The sequence below is a fragment of the Typha angustifolia genome, chromosome 15 (genome assembly GCF_048772165.1).
Source record: "Typha angustifolia cultivar Huaian chromosome 15, ASM4877216v1, whole genome shotgun sequence".
In the NCBI taxonomy this organism is placed as follows: Eukaryota; Viridiplantae; Streptophyta; class Magnoliopsida; order Poales; family Typhaceae; genus Typha; species Typha angustifolia.
The window spans coordinates 15,327,716-15,350,812 of NC_133253.1; the positions used below are offsets into that span (position 1 = coordinate 15,327,716).

At 35.1% G+C, this 23,097-nt stretch overlaps 3 protein-coding genes across 4 annotated transcripts; 2 read left to right on the forward strand and 1 right to left on the reverse strand.

Moving 5' to 3' along the window:
- The first annotated feature begins 3,763 nt into the window (after positions 1-3,763).
- On the forward strand, positions 3,764-10,227 carry LOC140777203 (triose phosphate/phosphate translocator TPT, chloroplastic). Of its 2 annotated transcripts, none has more exons than XM_073121151.1 (12): positions 3,764-4,230; positions 4,401-4,475; positions 4,567-4,632; positions 4,730-4,808; positions 6,440-6,560; positions 6,660-6,755; positions 7,070-7,182; positions 7,265-7,342; positions 8,258-8,374; positions 9,219-9,318; positions 9,428-9,528; positions 9,888-10,227. In XM_073121151.1, the coding sequence occupies exons 1-12, from the start codon at positions 3,938-3,940 to the stop codon at positions 9,903-9,905; spliced, it is 1,257 nt and encodes a 418-aa protein (XP_072977252.1). In that variant the 5' UTR covers positions 3,764-3,937; the 3' UTR covers positions 9,906-10,227. The 2 variants fall into 2 exon arrangements, with proteins under 2 accessions (XP_072977252.1, XP_072977253.1); XM_073121152.1 differs by having other exon boundaries at positions 4,178-4,235.
- A 951-nt stretch (positions 10,228-11,178) lies between these two features.
- LOC140777204 (uncharacterized) lies at positions 11,179-15,789 on the reverse strand. Its single transcript, XM_073121154.1, has 3 exons — positions 15,440-15,789; positions 14,848-15,293; positions 11,179-11,996 (listed from the first exon to the last, which is right to left on the reverse strand). The coding sequence occupies exons 1-3, from the start codon at positions 15,602-15,604 to the stop codon at positions 11,558-11,560; spliced, it is 1,050 nt and encodes a 349-aa protein (XP_072977255.1). The 5' UTR covers positions 15,605-15,789; the 3' UTR covers positions 11,179-11,557.
- Positions 15,790-18,324: 2,535 nt separating this feature from the next.
- LOC140779729 (protein NUCLEAR FUSION DEFECTIVE 6, mitochondrial-like) lies at positions 18,325-21,993 on the forward strand. Its single transcript, XM_073124967.1, has 3 exons — positions 18,325-18,617; positions 18,723-18,844; positions 21,560-21,993. Exons 1-3 carry the CDS (start codon positions 18,481-18,483, stop codon positions 21,577-21,579), a joined length of 279 nt encoding a protein of 92 aa, XP_072981068.1. The 5' UTR covers positions 18,325-18,480; the 3' UTR covers positions 21,580-21,993.
- Positions 21,994-23,097: the final 1,104 nt, after the last annotated feature.

Genomic DNA, 23,097 nt, shown 5'->3' on the forward strand with positions numbered 1-23,097 from the left:
TTGTGACAAAGAGGTGGAAAAAATGAGGAACTAATTAATTCACATTGTTAGGAATGATCAAGTGTTGCATAGAAAAAGAGGAGCAGAAAGGTTTTCTTTTGTTGTTGAGATAAGGCATATAGAGAGGAAGTTTCATTGATACAATGCTTATAAATCTGATATACAAAATAAGAGAAGGAATTAAGTGATAGTTTTTTTGATACAAGTCTCAGCTACAATAAACACTGGCACAAAGAAAACAACAACTTATTAAGTCCAATAACATAGATAAAATATAGTAAAGAAAGCATGACCATGATAGATTCGCAGACATAAAAGTTTTAAATTAGTCTGCAGCCATTGCAATCAATCCAGCAATTAAAGGCCCCTATCACCAACTTATAATAAATCTATAGCAAAGCAAGAAAAAAAGTAGAAGGTTTGGGTGCACAGATTGACTCCCACCAAAGAACCAAGCGAGAGATTTGATGAGAGAATTTAAACAAAAACAGATGGAGGAGAAAGACATGGAGAAGAAAATATAGCCGAGAAAAATCTTCATTGAATAAAGGTGTAAATGAGTCAAGCTTGAATGAGCCGGCTCTAGTTCAGACTCGATTCAAAATTAATTTCAAACCTTTTAACTGTGCTCAAGCTCGGCTTAGCTCAATTTGAGCTGAGCTTGAGCCGAGCCAAACAGAGCTCATGTCGAGCTCAAACTTGAAATGAGCTTATTATCAAGCCTTATTTAAGCCGAGCCGGATCAAGCCTAAATCGAGCCACAACTTATTAAGCTGAAGTTTAAAAATTTAACCTATGTAATTATATTAAAAGCCAATCAAATCGAAGGTCCTAAGGGAGAAGAAGGCTTGCCAATGATTGGAGGAGGAGGAGGATTGGAGGAGGCCGAGCTTGTCGACGGTGGAGAAGGCAAATGAGGCTTATCGACAATCGGAGAAGGAGGTTTGCCGAGCTTGCTGATAGTTAGAGGAGGAGCAGGATTGTCGAGTTTGCCGATGGTGGAGAAGGAGGAGAAGGCCGATGTAGGAGGAGGCCAATGGTGGAGAAAGAGGAGGAGGAGGAGGCTTATTGAGCTTGCTGACGATTGGAAGAGGAGGAGGACGAGGCGGTGATTTGAGGAGAGTGTGACTGTGTGAATTAAGATTTGAGAATTTGGGAGAATTGAGGTTTAGTAATTTACACTTCGAGTTTTATAGTGAGTCTATCGAGCCGAGCCTGAGCAGGTTGGTTCTAGCTCAGGCTCGACTCGAAATGAATTTCAATTCTAAAATTCAGGCTTAAGCTTGGCTCATGTTAAGCCAAGTCGAGCCAAGCCCAAGCCGCTCGTTACACCCCTACTTATGAATGAGGTAAAAAAAACCTAAAATAATTCTCTGTTTTTGCAGAATCATAGTTTTTATTTTATTTATAATATATGAGAATATAGTAATTATTATTTGGACATAATACATGAGAATATAGTAATTATTATTAAGCCAAATAATTATTTACAAACCCACCACATAATGCATTACACTCGTGGATTATAATGGCGCTACGATTTATTACTTTAACGGAATCCAACTATACATCACCTGTTGTATTTGCATATTCCTTTTTTTAAAAGGAATTTCATAAATAATACTCTATTATTTTACTTATTTTATAATTTATACCTCGTATTTAAGAAATTTATAACTGACTCCTCATTTTTTTTAACATCATGATATTATTTTTAACTAACTGACATCAATTAAATTGTTAAAATATCATCATCCTCTCCTCCTCTATACCCATTTCTCATCTTTATTTTTTTCCTACCACCTCCTCCCGTTGTAGGCTTAGCATGATGATGCATCGAAGATGAGAGAGAAGGAGATAAAAGTAATTTAGATAATTTATAAATTATTCATTATATTATAAAAGAATCTTCCTTTGCATTATTTAGATATAGCTAACCTAAAATGTTAAATAAAAAATATAGAGAAAATAAAAAGTCGAATTACAAAATTTTAAAAGAAGTAGTGTAAATCATAAAATAAATAAAATATAAAATATAATTTATAAAATTCTTTTTTTAATTATATTTATGAAATTCTTAGATAGCAAACTGGGCTTGAGTAGTTATGGGAATAAAATATAAAATAAATGATGCTTTAAAAAATTATTTTGTTTTTGACTTTGGAGTGCAAATGACTCCTTTAGCTTTTCGTTGTTATTTTTTATTATAATATCTAATATCCAACTTGCCTTAAAATAATAATTATGCAAAGCAAGGATTTAGCCCAATAATTAAGCCTGTATGTGTTGCCTATTTTCAAACTCTTAACACATTGACGTCCCTAATTATATAAAACCTAGGTCCTATAGAAATTATTTTATCTTTATTTGAAAGAAGGAAATTAAAACTAAAATAATAATTTAATATTTTTAAAAGCGGAGATATTACACAGTTGACGAGGTCAAAATGACACACACAAAATAATTAAGAGAAATTATGCGAAAATAAGCTATAGTTAAGGATGTGTAAATAAAATTAAACCTACATTAGATTCCAATTAGGATTTGGGTAGAATTGGGAAAATATCTAATGGTGAATAGATGGAAGGTGGAGCTTCAATTTTGTTAGGTAAATAGACAAGCATTGCCTTCGGCGCCGACCAAGAATGGGACTCGTTGAAGGTGATGATTGTAACAACATTGATAGAGTAAAAGACAAGGCTAACCTACTCTTTTTTAAGTCCTTTTTTTATATCGTTAGTGGACTCGCCCATCCCCAATCCCTATTGGCTTATTCTTGCGGACAAAGAGATAAGAGAAGGCAACACAAAACCCATCCACTGGACAAGATTGGCGCGCTTCCAAACACCTCTCGTTTTCCTTCCAGATAAGAGGAATAGGATTAGGAGCTGCCCCACACCAATTTCCATCTTCTTTTTTTTCTCATAAATAAATAAATAAATAAAGAGAAAACAAAATCAATTATTAGTTGCTATTCTCGCACCTTCTTTTTTTCTATTTGTACCTATTTTTATGGTAAATGATTTAATAAGAACTATTAATTTCTCTCTCATAATAGAACAGTTGAGATTAAATGATACCAAATAAAATTAATTAAAAGTACCGATCATATCAACCAGAAGTACCGATCGCTTTTATAACTTAAATTAGTCATATTTTAAGTTGACACTCATATTATTAAGGAAACGGTTATAAGAATAAGTATAAGAAAATACTTAAATTCTAATTTTTTTATTGATTAATCTGGTCACATATGTAAAATGTCTTATATACCCTTAAATTTAATCGAAGGATAAAAATTATTTTTAATAACTAATTGATTAGTATGGAATCATTGCTCATTTTCTATTTATTTTAGACATAAATTCTAATATTTTTTAATAAATAAATTAGACAACTAGACTAAGCGCATTAATGCTATTAATTTTAAATTTTAAATTTAATTTTTTTTCTTGTTATTATTATAGAATGATAGAGGATGGGCAGAGATTGAAGACTTTTTATGTGGCTCATGTGATGAGGCCCATTTAGATCTTTGTATCCAAATGAGATTGGTTCCGTATTATTTAACCCGTATTATTGGTACCCATACCAAAGAAATGGAAACAAAACAAAAAAAGTTAAATGTGATTATGAGTGCCCGCATAACTTTTTCTATGCCGGACTCAGATCAGCCGTCCGCTCTACGGAAACAGCGTTTTCATCCATCTATACCGTACGTTGGTGTCAATGCGTAGGATAAAACCGTTTCTATCGTCACCAAAGTAGCCCGCCAATAGGCGCAGGATACCAAATTCCCGGCGCACGATAACAAAGATCCTCTGCTACTTCCTATATTCCCATACCCCAATCTCCTCCGTTCCCCCCAATAACTTATCGAAGACTCCTCTCTCTCTCTCTCTCTCTCTCTCGATCGACTCCAAACCCTAAGCTAGCGATGGCGTCGGCGGGAACCCTCTCAGGCGCCGGCGGCGGCATCTCCGGCCTCTTACGCCTCCGCCAGCGTCCGGCGCCGGCCGTCGCTTCCTTCTCCACCTCCCGTCTCCCATCCTACCCCGTCTCCGACGGCGGAAATCTCATCTGTGGCCGGCAGCTCCGGCCCGCGCTTCTCCTCGAGCGGGCGGTCGCCGCTTCGCCGGCGGCGAGGCTCGGCGCCGGAAGACGGGATCTCGTCCGCCTCGTCCCCGCCGCCGCCTCATCGTCGCCAGCCGAAGGGAGCGATTCCGCCGGGTGAGGTCCGTCTCCTCCGTGGCGACTCGGCCGGTCGAACCGGACCGGACCACTCCGGCCCGGTTCGACTCGCCCCCCTCCCCCGCCTCATGTGCCTCCCATTTCCTTCCTCATTTAGCAAAAGGATTAGATTTTTTTGCGCTAAGTTTCGGACTCGTTTTCCTTTTTAGGGAAGCGAAGGTGGGTCCTGTGGGCTTCGCAGCGAAGTACCCTGCTCTGGTCACCGGCTTCTTCTTCTTCATGTGGTAAGGTTACTGCCCCAGTAAACACCCCGTAAACTTACCCCCACTGTCGACAATTACCGTTGTGCCACTGCGTTGTTACGTTGCATTGCAGGTACTTTTTGAACGTGATATTTAACATCCTCAACAAGAAGATCTACAACTACTTCCCTTACCCCTAGTAAGTTGGCACGTGTGATTTTTTTGGCAATGTCCCACAAAAATACTAGTTAATGATTCAGTGGAACCGCGGTGGACTAACCGCTTCCCTGTGGCAGCTTCGTGTCGGTCATCCACTTGTTCGTCGGGGTGGTCTATTGCTTAGTGAGCTGGGCGGTGGGGCTACCGAAGCGCGCAGTAAGTTTTACCTCCCGGACCCCATCGCACGATACCCAATTGAAGTTCTTTATAATTTTCTACCCTCCTCCCTAAACCCTACATTTTGTTAATGCAGTTTTAAAAATAGTCTTTTTCGTGGTAAGATAATGTCTTTCTTCTGTTTGACACGTGGCAATATGCCATTGGCAGCAAAGTGGATGAGGAGCCACGCTGTTACCATAAAATAAGGATATGTTTATCTGTTCGTTTTACTTTTATTAGAACATACTGCGGTTGGTCGTTTGCCACGTGTAAAGTATGGAGTGGGTGGATCAGGTGGTTAGGCCGGTTCAGGACCACAAACAAACCGTGAGTTTAAGGGTATCTAAACCTGAAAGACAGCTTTCGGTTTTCCAGATGACGTTAGTCACATAATGCCTGTGGAACTTCCGACATGGCCGCTACTTTAATTTATTTAGAGCCAACTACTTAGACACATTGGACGCTCTTTCCAACTAATTGCACCTTTAACCAGTGGTTATGTCATTTTACGTAAAGTAAAGAGTTGGATAAATAGCATTTGAATGCTTTTTTTTTTCAAAATATGGAGAGTTCTTTCACACAATATAGATAAGTCCTCTTATATATGTGCTCTGTCAAATTAAATGTTCATTGCTAAGAGCATTTCTTTCATGCCATAGAGTTAATTCTTTATCAATTAACGGTTAAGATCTTTAAAGATATAATAGGAATGAAAGATATTACTGGTTTAGTAGGTAATTTTTTTTAGATATATAATCTTGCACATTATTTTTTGACAATTATATTATCTTAATATTTTATTAAGTAAAAGACATATATATCATTAACTGAGAGTAATGTATATATATCAAAATAAGGGTATTAATATTTTTTATAATTAACTTGATGAAAATTTAATTACATTTTATCTTTTTGATTATTTTTTATTATTTAGGTATATGTCCCATTAGTTTAAGATTGATTTAAATTAAATTTTAATAGATACAGATTGAGAATTATATTTAAATTGAAGTTTATCTCCAAATAATCAAATTTAAATTATTTAATATTAAATGATATATCTTATAATTAAGGCATAATTATATTTAAGAGAGAAATCTTAACGAAAGAAAAAAAAAACGTGTAGAACGTTTCTTCCGTACCGTAAAGTTAATTATTTATCAATTAGTTTGATGAAGATCTAATGGTTAAGATTTTCAAAAGTATAATAAAAAAATTGGAAAGTTAGGCACACGTAATTAAATCTTCTTAACTAATATACTCTTTTTCTTACGTAATGTGGTTTTGGAACTGTTACCGGGAAATCGGTACCGAGTATGAAAACTGGCTATTATAGCCGTTGGATTAAGATTTTAATTTTTAAAGGTACATTGAAGTATTTGCCCATTACTAAAGCCTGTGTCAACAAGGCATAATATGTACTATGATGGATTAATAGATATATGATTAGATTCACCGTTTGGTGTCATGTCAACAGAAGCAGTACTGAGCAAAGATGATTGGAAGCTTTTGCTTTGCTTATTTGTCAAGCCTTGAGCAAGCCCATACCATACCTAGTTTTGTTCATTATATGTGATTACTTGCTGAGAGTGTTGAATATCTTGTGAGTAGAGTTGATATTCTTGCAGCCCATCGATTCAAATATCCTGAAGCTGCTTGTTCCAGTTGCAGTATGCCATGCCCTAGGTCATGTGACCAGCAATGTATCTTTTGCTGCCGTTGCAGTCTCATTCACCCACACAATCAAAGGTACTTTCATCTAAGGCTTTTAGCTATAGTTACTTCTTAACTTATCTTTCTTCTACTAGTTTGATTAAGTTGTTTACATTTCTCATACTTCCATGTCAGCCTTGGAGCCCTTCTTCAATGCGGCAGCTTCGCAGTTCATCCTTGGGCAACAAATACCCCTGACGCTGTGGTTATCTCTAGCTCCAGTTGTGCTTGGTAATAAATTTATTATAGCATATTGAGAATCTGGTGCTGAAAAGAAATGTTAGCCTATTCAGTATTTACATCGTTTTTCACTGACTACTTGGTCAAAGTCTTAAAACTTGACCAAGTCATTGGTAAAAGGTATAAATTTGACTAAGATAGAATCATCATATTCTTCTCAAAGTCTATAGTGCTGCGTGTCACTAGGGTCAAAGGATCTTAAAGTTAAAAATACAGAGCTGGAGAAAATGATTATAATTCTCTTTTTTTACCAGAAGTCTACCAAATTATTCTCTATTTTAATACATTGATATGGAAATTTTCAGGTGTCTCAATGGCATCCCTCACGGAACTGTCTTTTAACTGGGTTGGCTTCATTAGTGCCATGATTTCTAACATCTCCTTCACTTACAGGAGCATCTACTCCAAGAAAGCAATGGTTTGCTCCCGCTCCCCTCTGTCATGCACATTTCTTATTTCCCTTTGTTCCTTCACTAAGAGGGCTCATTTGATCATTGCAGACTGACATGGACAGTACCAATGTATATGCATACATTTCAATTATTGCTCTCTTCGTTTGCATTCCCCCTGCAATCCTTGTAAGTATTTGCCTGATTGGCTGCCATTGTAATAGCATTTATGTTTTCTTCAAAATTATCTCTGAACTGTTTCATGTCAATTATGATATTTAGAATCCTACCAGTAGGCACATTTCTTAATGCTTGTGGGTGCAGTTGCATATAATCAGAAACAAATGCAACTCTTAAATCAGCTCCTCATTGATGTGAAATGGGTATTACCAGTTAGCCTCGACATGATCTCTTCTTTTTCCTTTTATTACTATAAACTATGTGCTAGTCACTGCATTCTTACTTTTATTATAATCAAATTATGATGGCTATCAATTCTAAATCTTTTAACTCCTGTGTAGGTAAGAAATGTTTAGTCGGATGTTTTCTCAAGTCAAGTTTGTATATCTTTTAATTTACAACATTTTGTTAAATATGTATCCAGGTAAAAGCTCTCTAGTTTAGACCGTGTCAATAATATAACCTAATCTACATCCACAAGCTTCTTGTGATATATTTATTGGTTAATGGTGTGACCTCTATTTGCCACCATTAGAGAAAGATAGACTCTTGAGATCCATATCCATCTTACTTAGATATTAAATTGGAATGTGATTGATACTCTATAAGTACATGTCTCTACTATGGAGTAGGAATCTTATTTGCACTGGTCTAGAAGAGTAGTTCAAACTTACATTTTTTGCAAACTTAGCTAAAAGTTTTGCTTATTCCCTTCGTCTGCAAGCTTTCTGAAGTCTTTTAAGCATATAAATTTGTAACAAAGAATAGTGGGAGCTTAATTTTTTTTTCTCTTAAGTTACCACAGAGGATTGCTTACTTATGCAAACTTTCTGGAGTTCTCTGAAGTTTGTAAAATCACATGAAAAATATCCAGAACCACTGTATCTTCTCCTCTAAACTTATTTGTTTGCTTCTAATTCACAGATCGAGGGACCCCAGCTGATGCAGTTTGGCTTCAAGGATGCGATTGCCAAAGTAGGATTACAAAAGTTCGTCACAGATCTGTTCTGGGTGGGAATGTTCTATCACCTCTACAATCAGGTACTTGTGCAACTCTGTAGTCGTTTCAAGTGTCTACTAATTCTCTCAATTCATGGTCACCACAAGCATCCAATTGTTTTGGTTTTTCTAATAATGGTCACGTGAAATCTGTGTATTTGTAGGCAATAAACATCAAAAGGTAGTAAACTTTATGATTATGAAAGGTTTTAATAATTCAAGTTGTTTGCGTTGTTAATAAGATGGATAAGTAAAATAGCATTTTGTCTGCAAAGCATCCCTATAAAGGGTACAATCAGGGTGCTTTTGGGGCTTTCAATTTTAGTGTACTGAAAGTTGTATATTAAATTATGAACCAGCTTGGTTCAGTGTCTTGAACTCCAGTGTGTTACATAAGTAGGAGCATGCTCTACTTTGACTTTCTCATTTGTTATGCCATCTGATTACATAGTTCCTACTTCCTACAACTATCTTCTAAGAGGTCATGAGCATATAACTATGTTAGGACACGTTTAACCTACTTTATGAAACCTAAAGTTAAACTCTAAAAACTGAATTCTCAAGATATTTCCTTGGATACAAATTCTTGCTCCATTTATTAAAATTAGCCTATGCGGCAAAGATGTTATTTGTCTTTCTACTTGATATAATAATCAAGTCCTTCCTCGACTACTCTAGTATGGATATCTTATCCTTAGTTACTGTCCTACTTAGATGTAAATCAATAATACATGAATAGATGATGTCTTCCCTTTTAGATGCTATTAGAACTGTTCTGCATCATAGATGGAAATATGTAGCTTGTTATGTTTTCATCAAGGTCATTTGCATTAACCTTATTTAGATTGCCACTACACAATTTTGATAACGTCCATGGATAATACAGTTGGCAACGAACACCTTGGAGCGTGTGGCTCCTCTCACCCATGCAGTCGGGAATGTGTTGAAGCGTGTCTTTGTGATCGGCTTCTCAATTATAATCTTTGGTAGGTGTTAGCATTCTAAATGTAAATGGTTTACCTTGAAATATTGTTCTCACGTATATATTTTATGTCCTTTGATTCTAACGATTTCTGATTGTTCTTTCTCTGGCAGGTAACAAGATCTCAACACAAACAGGTATTGGTACCTGCATTGCGATTGCAGGAGTTGCTATCTACTCGTACATTAAAGCCCAAATGGAAGAGGAGAAAAGGGTAAGTTCAAGAATCAAGAATCTATAAAATCTAGAAACAACATGAGAATGGATGAATTATGAAATCAACGGTTCAAGTATGTTCACTGTAACTTAACTAAAATTTGGACTCCTCTACATCGTTTCTATAAGTAACTGATTTATTTTATTATTAAACTGATGACTGAGTACTCATCAATATTGAAATACTTAACAATAATCTACCTTTTGAAATTACATTTTAATGGAAAAAAAAAAAGAACCAATGAACTGGGTTATGTCCTATGGAAGTTCTTTCACTTGACTTTGGTTGGAGTCGTACTTTCTTATCTAGAACTATAAGTCTACTGTGGACTCACTGTTTCTTATAATTTTGTGCAGAAAGCTAAAACTGCATGAACGGGAAGCTGCGGCGAGAGAGGTCAGATGTCATGATAGATTTTGTATGTTCTTCCAGAAACCAATAGCATGGAAAAGAAAACTATGCATGGGTGTAAACCAATTGAATCTCACTTTGTGTTACCTCCCATTTCTCTCATTTACTCTGCTGTTCTTTCATTTGGACTAGAGTCTGTCGACGATTTGTACAACTGTAATAATTGTTTATTGCGAAGAGAGGCTTCATGGCGAGTCGCAGGGTATATATGTAGAATAAAAATGAAGAGTACAATGTCGCAGACCTTTCTTCTTGCAATTGTGGAAGCATGAAGCTGTTTCACTATTTATTTATTTGAATATCTCCATTTTCTACAGTGCTGTAATTCTCAGCAACTTATTCCCATGCCAGCTAAAGGAATCGTTTTAGACAGTCAACATACAAAGAGGTATGATCTAGTTTCTGGCATGTAATAAAGATACCTACTGATGAGTTGTCGTTAATCATATTAGCATATGCAACATTATACTTTCTTTAGCTTCTTTATTGTGATATTTAGGATACATTAGATTATTTAGGTTCTTATTTCTGAAGGTAGACGTGAACAACCAAGAAGATTCTTTAACAACCACTCTGTATAATTTTAACTTGTTACCTGCCTTCTGCTGTTCATTAAAAAGTCTTGCTACTTTAGTCTGTCTGGGTTCAAATACTATGTCAGGGAGGACGACGAGACTCGGAAATCCATGACGACAAAGAGCCTCTGTCCGGGTCTGATAGATAACTAGGAATAGTGTCAATGCAAAGTGTGCATAGTTAGTGGTTCATTCTCGAGTTTTTGACCATGAACCATTTTATATATATTTTTCACCGAATATACTGTTATTCAAATTTATTATCAAATAGGATCTAATTCACTATTCTCTAATAAAAACATTGACCTGATTGTCAGACATTTTTTAAAGACTAAATTAAATAGATTTATATATTGATCATTTGAGTATTTTTACCAGGATTATAATTAATTAGACCGCATTTAATAATAAATTAAAGAGATAATTTATTTTAATAAAAAGAAAATTTAAAACATAACTAGTTTGGTCAAAAACTCTTATAAGATGCAACGTTTTACTCCTATACATTCCATCTGAAGCAGCTTGATACTAGCGACCAAACAGCCCCTGGATACTTCCTCAAATCCACCATGCTAGCAATATAAGGTACGCTAAAAGAAGTCGAAAACAGTACTCTAGAAATATATTTGCAGATTTCAGCAAGCAGAAAAACAAGCAAAGAGGCATCAAACGTTCCCAAAGATGATAAAAACTTGCTGTAATAGAAAGCAATAATACAACCAGGACACCTGGTGAGCCTGCTGTTTGCTTCAACTGGCTCAGCACTTACAAAAATATATACATTAGTGGATCTAAAGCTGAATAAAAACAAATCCTAATCGCAAGTTTCTTCCATCCAGAGACGACCAGTATGGCATAGCTGGCTAACTATACCTTATTACTGTACTATATAATGCAAAACCTATATAAGATTTTCAAGAAAAAAATATGGACTACATTACCAGCACATTGATCTGTTGAGCAGTCTGAAGTATAGATAACAAAATATATTCACAACTAACTTCTGTGCGTATTTAAATGCATGGAGAGTTGGAGACTCCCTAAGAACTCAGGAGTCTTTTAATCCCAGCTTTCTGATCAGGTGTCAGCCTTGAAGGGAATTTGATGTTGAATTTGATTCGTAGGTTACCCCTCTTGGAAGGATCTTTCGGTATCGGCATGCCCTCTCGCCGGACAACCTCCTCATATCCAGGTTGAATTATTGAATTTATAGGGATAGTCAGATTCCGTCCATCCAGCATAGTCAAATGGACAGTGTAGCCAGTTAAGGCTTCAACCAAAGAGATATTTTGCGTAATGATCAGATCATTCCCTTCTCTTGTGAATACATCATGTGGCTTCTCATCAATAATGAATACAATATCTGCAGGAATTATGTTCGGAGCTTCATTTCCCTTTTCCGGAAAAGTGATTTTAGTTCCCTTCTTCCAGCCAGGCTTGATATCAATCGTCAGAATTTCCTCTACCGGCATAGTTCTCCTGTTAAAGACAACCAGATGAATAACAAAACACAGAAAAACAAGAACAAGACAAACAGACAGCTGAATATTATAAAATCAGCTATTAAGTTCACCTGAATGCCCACATACAATTCTGTGAGGGAAAAGGTTGACAACCAGCTCTTTTAACCAAGTTATTACGATCAAAAGCCCAGTTGCAACAGTAGTTCAATTGAGATTGATACTTATCAGATTTACTTCTGATTTGGACCTAGTTTTAAGTGTGTTATTCTTCTCATTTTCTGGTTGGAATTCTAAGTCCTAATCCCTGCAGTCAGTGAACAGCACACACTGTACAGCAAAAGAGTGGACAAGTATGCACCATGCGACACCGCAAGTTTTGGAAATTATCTAAGGATGTTCTTGCCGGTTAGCACGCCTTGTGCTGCCCACCTAGCACGGGGTGTGCCTCCTGGGCCATTCTGACACGGTTGCATGCCAATCTCCATGCCGATGTAAAATATATATATATTTTTAAATTTTCTTATTTCCATTGTTCATCATCAAATGAAGTGTTTAATTTTCCTTATCATTTTACATTTAACTAGATATTAGTTTTAATTATTAAATTATTATCAATTAATATTATGTGTTGAATGCTATTATATATTCAATTATATTATAGAGTATTTAATCATTAATATTTATTTTTATGAATATATTTAATCTTATTATATGTTGAATAATATTTTAGTTAACTATTGCTTTATCTTTGATAAAATATGTCGTTCATAAAAATAATCTAAAGATAATATACTATAATATAGATTTCAATACATATATTTAAACTAAAACCAAATTGACATACCGAAAATCCAAAAACATATCTAATATTGTAAATTTTTTATTAAAAATATGTTAAATGCGTGCTAGTCGCAATGGGCATCCCACTAGCACACTAAGAGTGCCATGCCATGCTGATGGTGGCACGACATAGCTATTGTTAATATCATTCTCCCACTAGCATGAGACTTCCAATTGGCATATACAATGTTAGGCAGCACGCAAATCTTTGTTTTTGCAATCGTTATTGAAGGAAACACTACCCATGTAAAATAAAAGAAAATATCTATGTAAGAAACATATGAGATCTAGTTTTCTCCTTCTACTGGAGCCACAAAGCTTGTAGAACTGTTTGAAACTAAGGTGTACCACACTACATTTCAGTCGATTTAGTTCACACAAAATTTTGGTTGTTCAGAGTCAATACAGTGATGAAGATTCTCGTACTTAACTATTTGTTACAATGGATTGAGTATATCAATTCTGACTAGGACCGACTTAATTCGATCAAGACAACAGTTGGATCCAGCAAAATCTGGGATGATAGGGTTATTTACTTATTTTAAGCTGGATGCAATAAGGAACAATTAAATCAGTTTAGTTGGGTCAATTTAATTAGGTTTGGTCAGCTATATGGTTCAGTAAACAGATTTTGGTTGGCCACCCAACTATTATTATATAAGATATATACATGCATCAAAATAATGATAAGTACTTCTCTCAAGCCATAGCCAAGTATAACATTTTGGACACTTAGGAATTTGATATGAGCTCATCACTCTGTATGACTGTGAGGCCTGCCCCTTGATCTAAGAGGTCGTATGTTCAAGTTTTCGAAATAACCTCCTTAAAAAATGAGAGTAAGGTCATGTACATTTCTCCACAGTAGACCCCAAATAGGCAAGAACCTCATGAACTTGAATAACTGTTAAAATCAGAGGTATAGACTAAGTTAATCGAAAACAGCGTAGCAAGATATAATCATTTTCGACACCTCGATGCACTCAAGCCATTGTCAAGCTCGACATTGTTGATCATTTACAAACTTGAGTTATAGGATTGGCCCTAAACAGCACAATTATAGAAATTCATTTCTGCAATAATTTGATTTGTGGCCCTTACATCCATCAAAAGTGAAAACAAGTCCATCTGAAATTACTCTTTTTTTTTTAACTAAATTGTTCTCCTGCACATGAAAAGCTGAAAGGATAGCATTCCGAAAAAACTTGCACCTAGAAACAACCTAAATTATTAACATTTCTTTTGAAATACATTCATTTTTTTTAATTAAGAACTTTTAACATCATTTGATAATACATTATGTAAGTTTCAATAATAGTGGCTAGCAAGAGAGGCTATACCAGAGTCTTTTGCTGTATATTGTTCATAAAAAAGGCATCTTTGCTGCAACTAGAAATACCGCAGACAATAACTAGAAAAAAGTAATATTGCATCCAACAAATTGAAATTTCTGTAGGAACTAAATGAATTTCTGCCATTTGTCTCCTTTTCTCCAACCATTTCTAAGACTAAGCCTCTTCCTCAACCACCCAGGGAAAGCTTAATGCATTCTATAAACTTTAAATTAGACAAGCTTACAAGTATAATTAAGCTGTAGCCTTTGCACTTCATACGGTAATCAAATATGCCATACCTCTCAGGACGAGATGAAACTAGACTATCTAATCTATCTTAACAAGACAAAACTTATTCTCAACCACTTCTACTGGTAACCGGAAAACCACCTATAATTTACTTGAAGCAAAGAACTAAGGTTGTATCTTATATTTCCTTGCCATCATAAGTAAGACAACATGAACCTATCACAGAAGTAGCAACTTACTCACAACAGCCATAAATACTTGCTTCCTACTAGTAGTCAACTAAATAACACAATATAAGTGCTCCCTCTTAAACTTAGCCATAATATATCTGCAATGCACACAAAGTACCTAAGATTTACTAGAACAATGACAAAAGATAAACAGGGGCCAGAAATCAATCATTAGCAATTAATTCAGCGGAATTAACAGAAGAGGGACTCTCACCCACTGGCATCGGCAATCTCCCTCGAGATCTTCATCTTCTTGGTGGTCCCTTTGTACAAGTCCTCTAGGCTACACGGCAGCCGGTTCTCGATGGCTGCCGCCTTCTGGGGCCTCTGCGAGTTAACTGATCCCTCTCCGCCATACGCTGGCCCTGACCCGAAGACGTCATCACCAAACATCCCACCCGGGAACCTTGATCCACCTCTCATTCCCCCACCACGTCCACCCATGCCCCCAAATGGGCTCGAAAAACCGAAAAACTCTGCAAATATATCGTCGGCGCTCCTCGGATTGAATCGGAACGTTGTGGGTCCATTCCCGCCCCCGCCAGAGAAAAAAGTGGTCCCACCGCCGGCTCCCCCGTACCCGGGAGGAGGAACCTGACCCTTTAGGCCCTCCTCCCCGTACTGATCATAGACTGCACGCTTCTGGGCATCACTCAGAACCTAGAAAAGCGCAAAGAATGGCTTAAAAAGTGATCTTTGAAGAATTTACTACGTGGGTTCTGCCAAAGACTGATAAAAATAAACCGGTATTTTGACAATTTACGAAGCAGATTTATTCGCAAACGAAGGTATACGGTCGGAATTACCTCATAAGCCTCGGAGATCTGCTTGAACTTGGCCTCCGCCTCCTTCTTATTGTTGGGGTTCTTGTCCGGGTGCCACTTCATGGCGAGCTTCCGATAAGCCTTCTTGAGGTCGTCATCATTGGCGCCCCTGTCGACCTGGAGGATCTTGTAGTAATCGACTCCCATGTCACTGCTGCTAACCTTCCTCCTCTTCTCCGCTCTTTGATGGCAGCTCTCTCTCTTCCTTCTCCTCTCGTCTTCTCTAATTTTGGCGGTGTGATCGTCGAATAGATTAACTTTTCCTTGCCTCTGTAGCGGATTAGAGAAGAGAGGAAGGGAAGGGAACCGCCGACCGAGAGGAGATCCAAGGTGGTGAGGTTGTAGAACTTTCGAGAAGAACGTACACGTGTCAGGTTTAAAGGGGATCTCCTAATTGCGGCTGTATTATAATATTCTTCTTTCTTAAGCCATCTACTTTATATTTTATTACTATTTTTGGTAGACCAAGTGTCCGGACAAGACAAAAAAAAAATAGAGATAAAACATAGATTTATCACCGGATACTGCTATCTATTCGTTTTTTTTCCTTATATGTTTGGTTTGAAAAAATAGATAACTATAATAACATATTAAATAAAAATAAAGAATAGGATATTTTATAAATCATACCCTATATTTTACCTATTTTATAATTCACACCCTATCTTTAACGATTTTATTACCCGACTCCTTATTTTTCTCTATAATTCTCGTTTAACACTCTGATGTTATTTTGAATAACTGATATCGATCAAATTATTAAAATATCACACCACTATCTTTTTTCCTCTTTGCTCTTCCGATAAGGTATGAGTAGTTTAGGTATTTATAAATTATTTAATATATTATAACGAAATATTCATTTGCCGATTCCGTTTAAATTAACGAAGTGTGTTAAATGAGAATTATAAGAAAAAAAATAAGAGGTGAAATTATAAAAATCTTAAAGACGGAGTGTGAATCACAAAATAGATAAATATAAGGTGTGATTTATAAAATTTTCTAAAGAATAATAATAATGTTTGGTTGTGATAGCCGTGATAAAACAATAAAAATAATCCCATCGATCTTCTTGCTCTTTCTTAGTTAATATAAACATATATTTATAATTTAATTTTATAATTGTTATATTATCTTACTCAATACTCATGACTATTTTTTAAATTTGTATAAAATATAATTTGACTAACATTATAATTTACACAATGTAAATACCATCACAAATAGTATCCACTTATATTTACTACTCGAATATTATAAAATATATTATTATTGTATTATAATGTTCCAAATAAATTTAATCTTAAAAATAATATAATACATCACCATAAATAATATATAAATAAAATTTATGAGAGATATAATAAAACAAGCGACAATAATAGCCTAACAAAATGACTATTTGCCAATAAGATAACTCACTTGATTATCTTATTTCACTATTCTTATCACACCTAAAAGCTGGGATAAAAATAACATGATAAACATAATTGATCACAATCAATCAAGCCCCATGTATATAGTGCTCTAGAAGATCTACTAAATATCAACTAATAGAACTCAACCACTAGACTACAGTGTCAGCGGTAACTTATATTAATTATACATTTAGATGACGTTTGGTTCGTACATAAAGAATATTTATTCATTAATTAAGTCTCTCTTAAATATATTTTATAATTAAAACTCACTTACTCATATCTTAATCAAACCTTATATAAAGGAAGTCATATGATAAATTATCTATAGAATCTTATCACAGGTAAAATGTGTAATAAAGTTATGCATATTTTCTAAGTAAGAATTTAAGTACAATTAACATACTTATTCATAGTTAATAATCAAACATAAATTCTCACATAAACTTATCCAAGTTAATCGATATTTTACAACCAAACAATAAAATATAAGCAAAATTATAGATGTACCTAAGTTATATTTAAGAGATGTGTATAAAGTTGTACTTAAGAAATTTTATACACGAACCAAACAAGGCCTTAAATTATATCATAGTTCACCGTAAGAATAAAGAAGCACAAAAATTACTCCTAATAATACTACAAAAATATAACGCATTTCACTTTAAAAAAAATAATTATGTTATTTCTTAACACAAAGAACTCTTTGAATATGATACTGAACTATAATATATATTAGTTTTGGTAGGAAATCTCATTCAAACACAAAGAACCCCTTGGATATTAACAAATGAACGAGGGTTAACCACATATGCACATATGAATCGACTAATTTTTGGATCAATTTATTTATGTATTAATTATGCACTAATCTAATTATTAAGTAATTATGATCCAATGATTACAATATTAGTATATAATAAGAATAGCATTTTAGTCATTAGCTTCTAGAAAAGAATATAATTTATAATCCCATAGTTAGGCCAAACTTAAAGTGATTTTTTAAACTTCTGTTTGTGTTATTTAATCTTTTGTAGTAATAAAACTAAGTAACAAACATTAATTTTAATATAAAATAACTAATAACTAATAGGCTCTTTTTTATTTTACATCAATTAATAGAAAAGTAATTTTTTTTCTCTAAATATCTTCATGATACTTTTCTCATCTCAAATTTTTCTCATTTTTACCATTTATACATTGCAAAAATTCAAAAAAAGGTTAAATATATAACAATTTTAATAAAAAAAATTATCTTCAAGGTTAATTTTGCAAAAAATAAATAAATAAATAAATAAACCAGGGTTTTACACGGACTAAAATAAAATTATAACAAAATTAAGGGACATAACTTGTTATTATTCTTCATGGAAACAACCTCTCTATCTATGATGGCTAAATTTATATACAAAACTTTGATTTTAGCTTCTCTCCGTTCACTTTGGAGATATTTTTTCCCTAACTCCGAAGCACAACTTTGTAAACAAGTTTGGAAATATCCTGAGTCTATCTAATGATCTACGAGTTTGGTTTTTGTTTCTAAACTTATTACAAAAAACCCCGCAAAAACCTCTCCACCGCCACACGCTCAACTCAGGGCCGACCATGGCCACCGCCGCCAGATCCATCCTCCGGTCATCTCCCCTCCTCCGTAGCGCCGCCGTGGCACCGAGGTCGGCCGCCGCCCGGACACCTCTCCGCCTCCCCAAGTTGCGTCCATCTTCTCCTCCTCGGCTCCTTAGGTACACCACCAAACCCTAGTCGCCCCGCCTTCTCTCTCTCTCTTCATGTCATTGGGGCTCCCTCTGTCTCTCTCTCTCTCTAAGATTCGTTTCTTGGAAGGTCAGGTCTCCGGTGGAGATGAGTTTCGCCGTCGAGTCGCTTCTGCCGCTGCACAGCGCCACCGCCGCCGCTCTGATGACTTCGATGCTCGCGGTCTCTCGTCAGGGATACGCTTCGCTCTCCGAAGGTACAACTTGGTGGATCTCTTCTCAGATGCGCTCTCTTATAGATTATCAACTAATTGGGAACTTTAAAGATCCAATCCAATCCTTTCCTTTTTCTTTTTAAAGTTGAATTGGTACGTAGAAGATTGTTTCATTTAGTTAAAATGTTGGGTTTGAGTCTCTTCGGTTGGAGTGGAGCCACTGATTTGTCTATGCCAATGGTAAGGATAAGGTGAGCGATATCCATTGGTTCGTAAATTAGTTATATTGACAGTATATAGTTAAATTCATGAAAAAGGAATTATGCTATCCAATAATAGGAAGATTCGTATATTTTTGAAGCAATTCTTCTAGATTATATGTTTGTCCAAATCTGTTGCTTCTTGCTGCTCATATCATCAATGAAAAATGAGGATATGGATGTTAAATCAGTGAAACTTGAACGGTGAATGCCTAGCTATCCTAGAAGAGCACCAAAGAACTACAGCATGCTGCCTTCTATTATTCTTATCTGACATGGTCGGGAAAAGATACTAGCTCCCTAAATTTCAAAGCTAAAGCTGAAGGTTTCTGCTCTTGGTCACATTCATGGCTACTACTTTCAGATGTTGTGAATGGGGGAGCAAAGATAAAGAAGACTTCTCGGCAATGACCAATTTGTAAGTCCCAAGAGTTTATGTGTCACCTCACACTGTGCTTGGCCGGCACGAAAATGTTACACAAACACGAAAATACAAAGAAAAAATTATAATAGCAGCAAGCCAGCAAAACAACTGCTTCTCCTAGGATAGTGCCATACCTCATCAATATGTTAACAGTAACAATTGGTCTTTATGGCTTTATTGCATGCCCTATTCTTCGAAGTACTAGGTTCTGAATTTGTTTCTAACACCAACATCCATATACTGGAATATATGAATTTTTTTTATAAAAGCAGAAAAAGAATTGCTTCCTAGTAGTTTGGCATGCTCCATTAGATCCTCTATGCTTCACACAACAACTGGTCTTTATGCCGCAACATTTTTTATTAAGTACTAGGTTTTGGTTATATCAGAAAGAAGTTCTTAAGGGAGCATAAATACATTCAGTTAAGCAAATATTGCTCTTCTTAGCTCATCACTCTCCATCTTGGTGTCATGTTATCTTAGTCATGTCTACAATGCTCAAATGCAACATGATCTCTTTAGACTTCTAGTAGTCAAGGCTCTGAGCAGGGAAAGGGAGCCATAAAAAGTAATAGTTATCTTTTGTCAAATATTAGCTATAATGCTGCAAGACTCCATTACCTCAGAATTTTCTGATCATTACCTATCACATAAATACACTGGTCTTATCCATCAAGTTTGAGAAGGTATTATGTGATAATTCATTTTCTAGTAGCATTTGCAGAAGCTTCGTTGCCTTGTTAGACATTATGATGAGAGTGTCATCATGTAGAGAGACTGTGCTTGTTCACTTTAGGAAGAGAGTTAATGTATATGGCGCACATTTAGTTGTTTGTTCATATTTTAATTCTTGTTGATAGTACTTAGATTTTGTGGATTTTTAAAACTTATTATCTATGTTTAACAAGAGTTTGGATTATCATATCTACCGGGGAAAAGGATTATACTAACTCTTAACTCTTAGTACTGATCTGCTATCTACAATAACTGCGTGGCAGCATCTATGTGGAATATGCAAAATCTTTTACCAACTTCTCTACGATGTTTACTCAGATGAGCTCCCCAGTAACAAATTGACTGAAGTCTTTAATAGACTAGTGAGATAACTATGGTGAAGCCACTGAATGGTACTGGTCCATGGCTCCATGCTTTCTGTTTAACTGTCATGAAAAATTGAAACAGTTCTCATGGCAAATAATCGCCATTATTTTTAACCAAATGCTGGCAATTTGTAGTAAACATGCTTGAATCAAATTGTATGCAACAAACATGAAGTGCAACTTAAAAATTAAATCAACTGCTAAGTTGGAGATATATCTCTTCTATCTTTTCCTGTTGCATGCCATTTCGACTTCCAAGATCCAACAATATGGGTATCGCAACATTTTTTTTCTTCTAAATTACCAAGTAAATTACTTTGTTCATCTGAGAAATTTGGATTTGTTTTGATTAATCTTTTTGATGCCATGCATTTATAGACTAAAGGTGTGATGCTGTGAAGAAAATGCACGTAGAATAAGGATTTCTCTACTTCTATTGTTTCTCTTACTGAAACAGTGTGATTTTTTATTTTATTTACATAAGTGATTCTCGAGTTGCTCTTTTAGCCTCAATGTTTTTCTTATTACATGGTATTTGTAACTAGTTACATTAAACTGAATTCTGTGTATCTTTCCCATATTTGACTTCTACATTGACATTTAGGCATCGTCAGTCTTCTAGTACCATCTAGCTACTATTTTTGGGCTAAAACATGTCATGAAGTTTCATTTCTAGATCAGTGGTAGAATTGATGCATTCCATGGTTGACAAGTAAAAAGGACTTGTGCTTTTTTAAATTGTTCATATATTGGTCAGCTATACTTTCTTTGCATTAATTTGTCTGTTCCTTTGGTAGTTAAAAACTTAAAATCACATTTATGATCAGCTCATATTTACTTTAAAAGGTGCAAACGTAAGTAATATATGGTAAGAGTTGGTTCATAGAATTGCATGATTTACGCTGAAGGGTACTATGCATGTTATTTCATTCGAAAAATCAAAATGAGTTACTAATATCCTCAGTTCAAACAGCTGGAAATGATGATGTATGATGCATATCCAGTTTATCCAAGTCAAGACGTTCAGAATACTACCTGTACTTTTGAGATACTGATAGCTCAATGGGTGACAAAGGGAAATCAAGAGATATGCAACCAGGTTTTGCAATCTTCTTTCTTCAAAGTAACAGTAACCAGGCGTTCTTTGATGCTTTTCCCTTCTTTCTTTTATTGTCTGTTTTATTCTGAGCTCAAGAGTTGATGTATGAAGAATTTTGGTGGTATTTTCTTTATTCTCCGAGTCAAGAAGGGCTCCTCTCATGAGCTCTTCATCGAATTGAACTGAAAAGCATCACAGAATTTATTCCATTCACTGTCATTGTACTTACCTGGGTATCTATGTGGTGCAACACTTGAATAATTTCACATATTTATTTAATAATATTTTGATTAATTTCTTAGTCAAAATTCCTTTGTGCAAGTATGATGCTGTTTTTAGAGCTTATTAAACATGGCCTTACATAATGTTTCAAGGGCTAATATTTTCTGGAATTACACAAGTAGGTAGTGCTCTTTCCTGTTGGGAGATAAGGATAAAGAAAGCTTGAAATTCTTTTGGTAAAAAGAACTTGATTTGATTTGATGACACTGCAATCAATTGTGGCTCGTTAACTTTTTCCCCAAGATTATTTTGGATTTATATCAACCTCAAAGGCCTTGTGCTTTTATGCGTCATAATTTCTGCAATCAATTACATAGTGGGACGACTGTAATTAATGTGTTGGAATGGTTTTGCACTTTCAATGATAAAGTCTTTTACCACTCTCAAGTTTCAAAATAATTTTAACTTATCATGAAAACACTCTTTTAAGTGTGCACAGTCCTTTTCAACAGTGTCTCAGTTAAATCAGTGATGTTGGAATTTAATCTCAAAAGTACTTGTACACTATAAATCTCTTTTAACCATCTGAGCAAGATCCAATTAGCAAATATAAATCCTTTTTTTTTTTCTTTCAAAACCATCTGAGCACAAACCTATTAGCAAATATTTAAGGTGAGTGATCGAAAGCTTGGGGTGATATAATGAAAATCTCAAATGTGAGGAGTTTCATAGTGAGAAATCTTGTATTTAGGGTTGGCAATTGAGTCGGGATAAAAGAGTTGATATTAGGTTATGAACCTTAACAGTCCAATTTGCATGCTACTAGTTTAATAAACTATTTGAGTTTGAAAATACGAACATAATCCATTTATTTCACATGTTATATGAAGCTACTTAATAACATGGATAGCTTATTTATTATACATATAACTATGTTATATTCAAATATATTGACTTTGGAACATAATGGAAGAGGAGAAAGCAAAGGTGATGGAAGGGCACTTCAATCAGGAAAATTGTATGAGCCCACATTTGTAAATAAAATTTGTTTGACCTTAGGTAACAAATTTGAAAATGAGGTGAATCTTTTGTGCAAATTATTCTAGAGTAAGTTTTAAAGCACAACATGAGAGGAAAAACACATTCAAGGGTTTAAGTCTTATTAACTGGATAATGAAATATTTTCATGC

What these genes read in the sequence shown, in the direction of transcription:
- LOC140777203 (XM_073121151.1), top strand. Translation starts at nt 3,938, where the DNA reads ATGGCGTCGGCGGGAACCCTCTCAGGCGCCGGCGGCGGCATCTCCGGC. An exon ending in TGGGGCTACCGAAGCGCGCA is followed by an intron (nt 4,809 to 6,439) that starts GTAAGTTTTACC and finishes ATATTCTTGCAG; the next exon opens with CCCATCGATTCAAATATCCT. An exon ending in CTTCTCAATTATAATCTTTG is followed by an intron (nt 9,319 to 9,427) that starts GTAGGTGTTAGC and finishes TTTCTCTGGCAG; the next exon opens with GTAACAAGATCTCAACACAA.
- LOC140777204 (XM_073121154.1), bottom strand. Translation starts at nt 15,604, where the DNA reads ATGGGAGTCGATTACTACAAGATCCTCCAGGTCGACAGGGGCGCCAAT. An exon ending in AGATCTCCGAGGCTTATGAG is followed by an intron (nt 15,294 to 15,439) that starts GTAATTCCGACC and finishes GCGCTTTTCTAG; the next exon opens with GTTCTGAGTGATGCCCAGAA. An exon ending in GAGATTGCCGATGCCAGTGG is followed by an intron (nt 11,997 to 14,847) that starts GTGAGAGTCCCT and finishes TGTCTTTAACAG; the next exon opens with GAGAACTATGCCGGTAGAGG.
- LOC140779729 (XM_073124967.1), top strand. Translation starts at nt 18,481, where the DNA reads ATGGCCACCGCCGCCAGATCCATCCTCCGGTCATCTCCCCTCCTCCGT. An exon ending in TCTCCTCCTCGGCTCCTTAG is followed by an intron (nt 18,618 to 18,722) that starts GTACACCACCAA and finishes TTGGAAGGTCAG; the next exon opens with GTCTCCGGTGGAGATGAGTT. An exon ending in ATACGCTTCGCTCTCCGAAG is followed by an intron (nt 18,845 to 21,559) that starts GTACAACTTGGT and finishes CAGTTCAAACAG; the next exon opens with CTGGAAATGATGATGTATGA.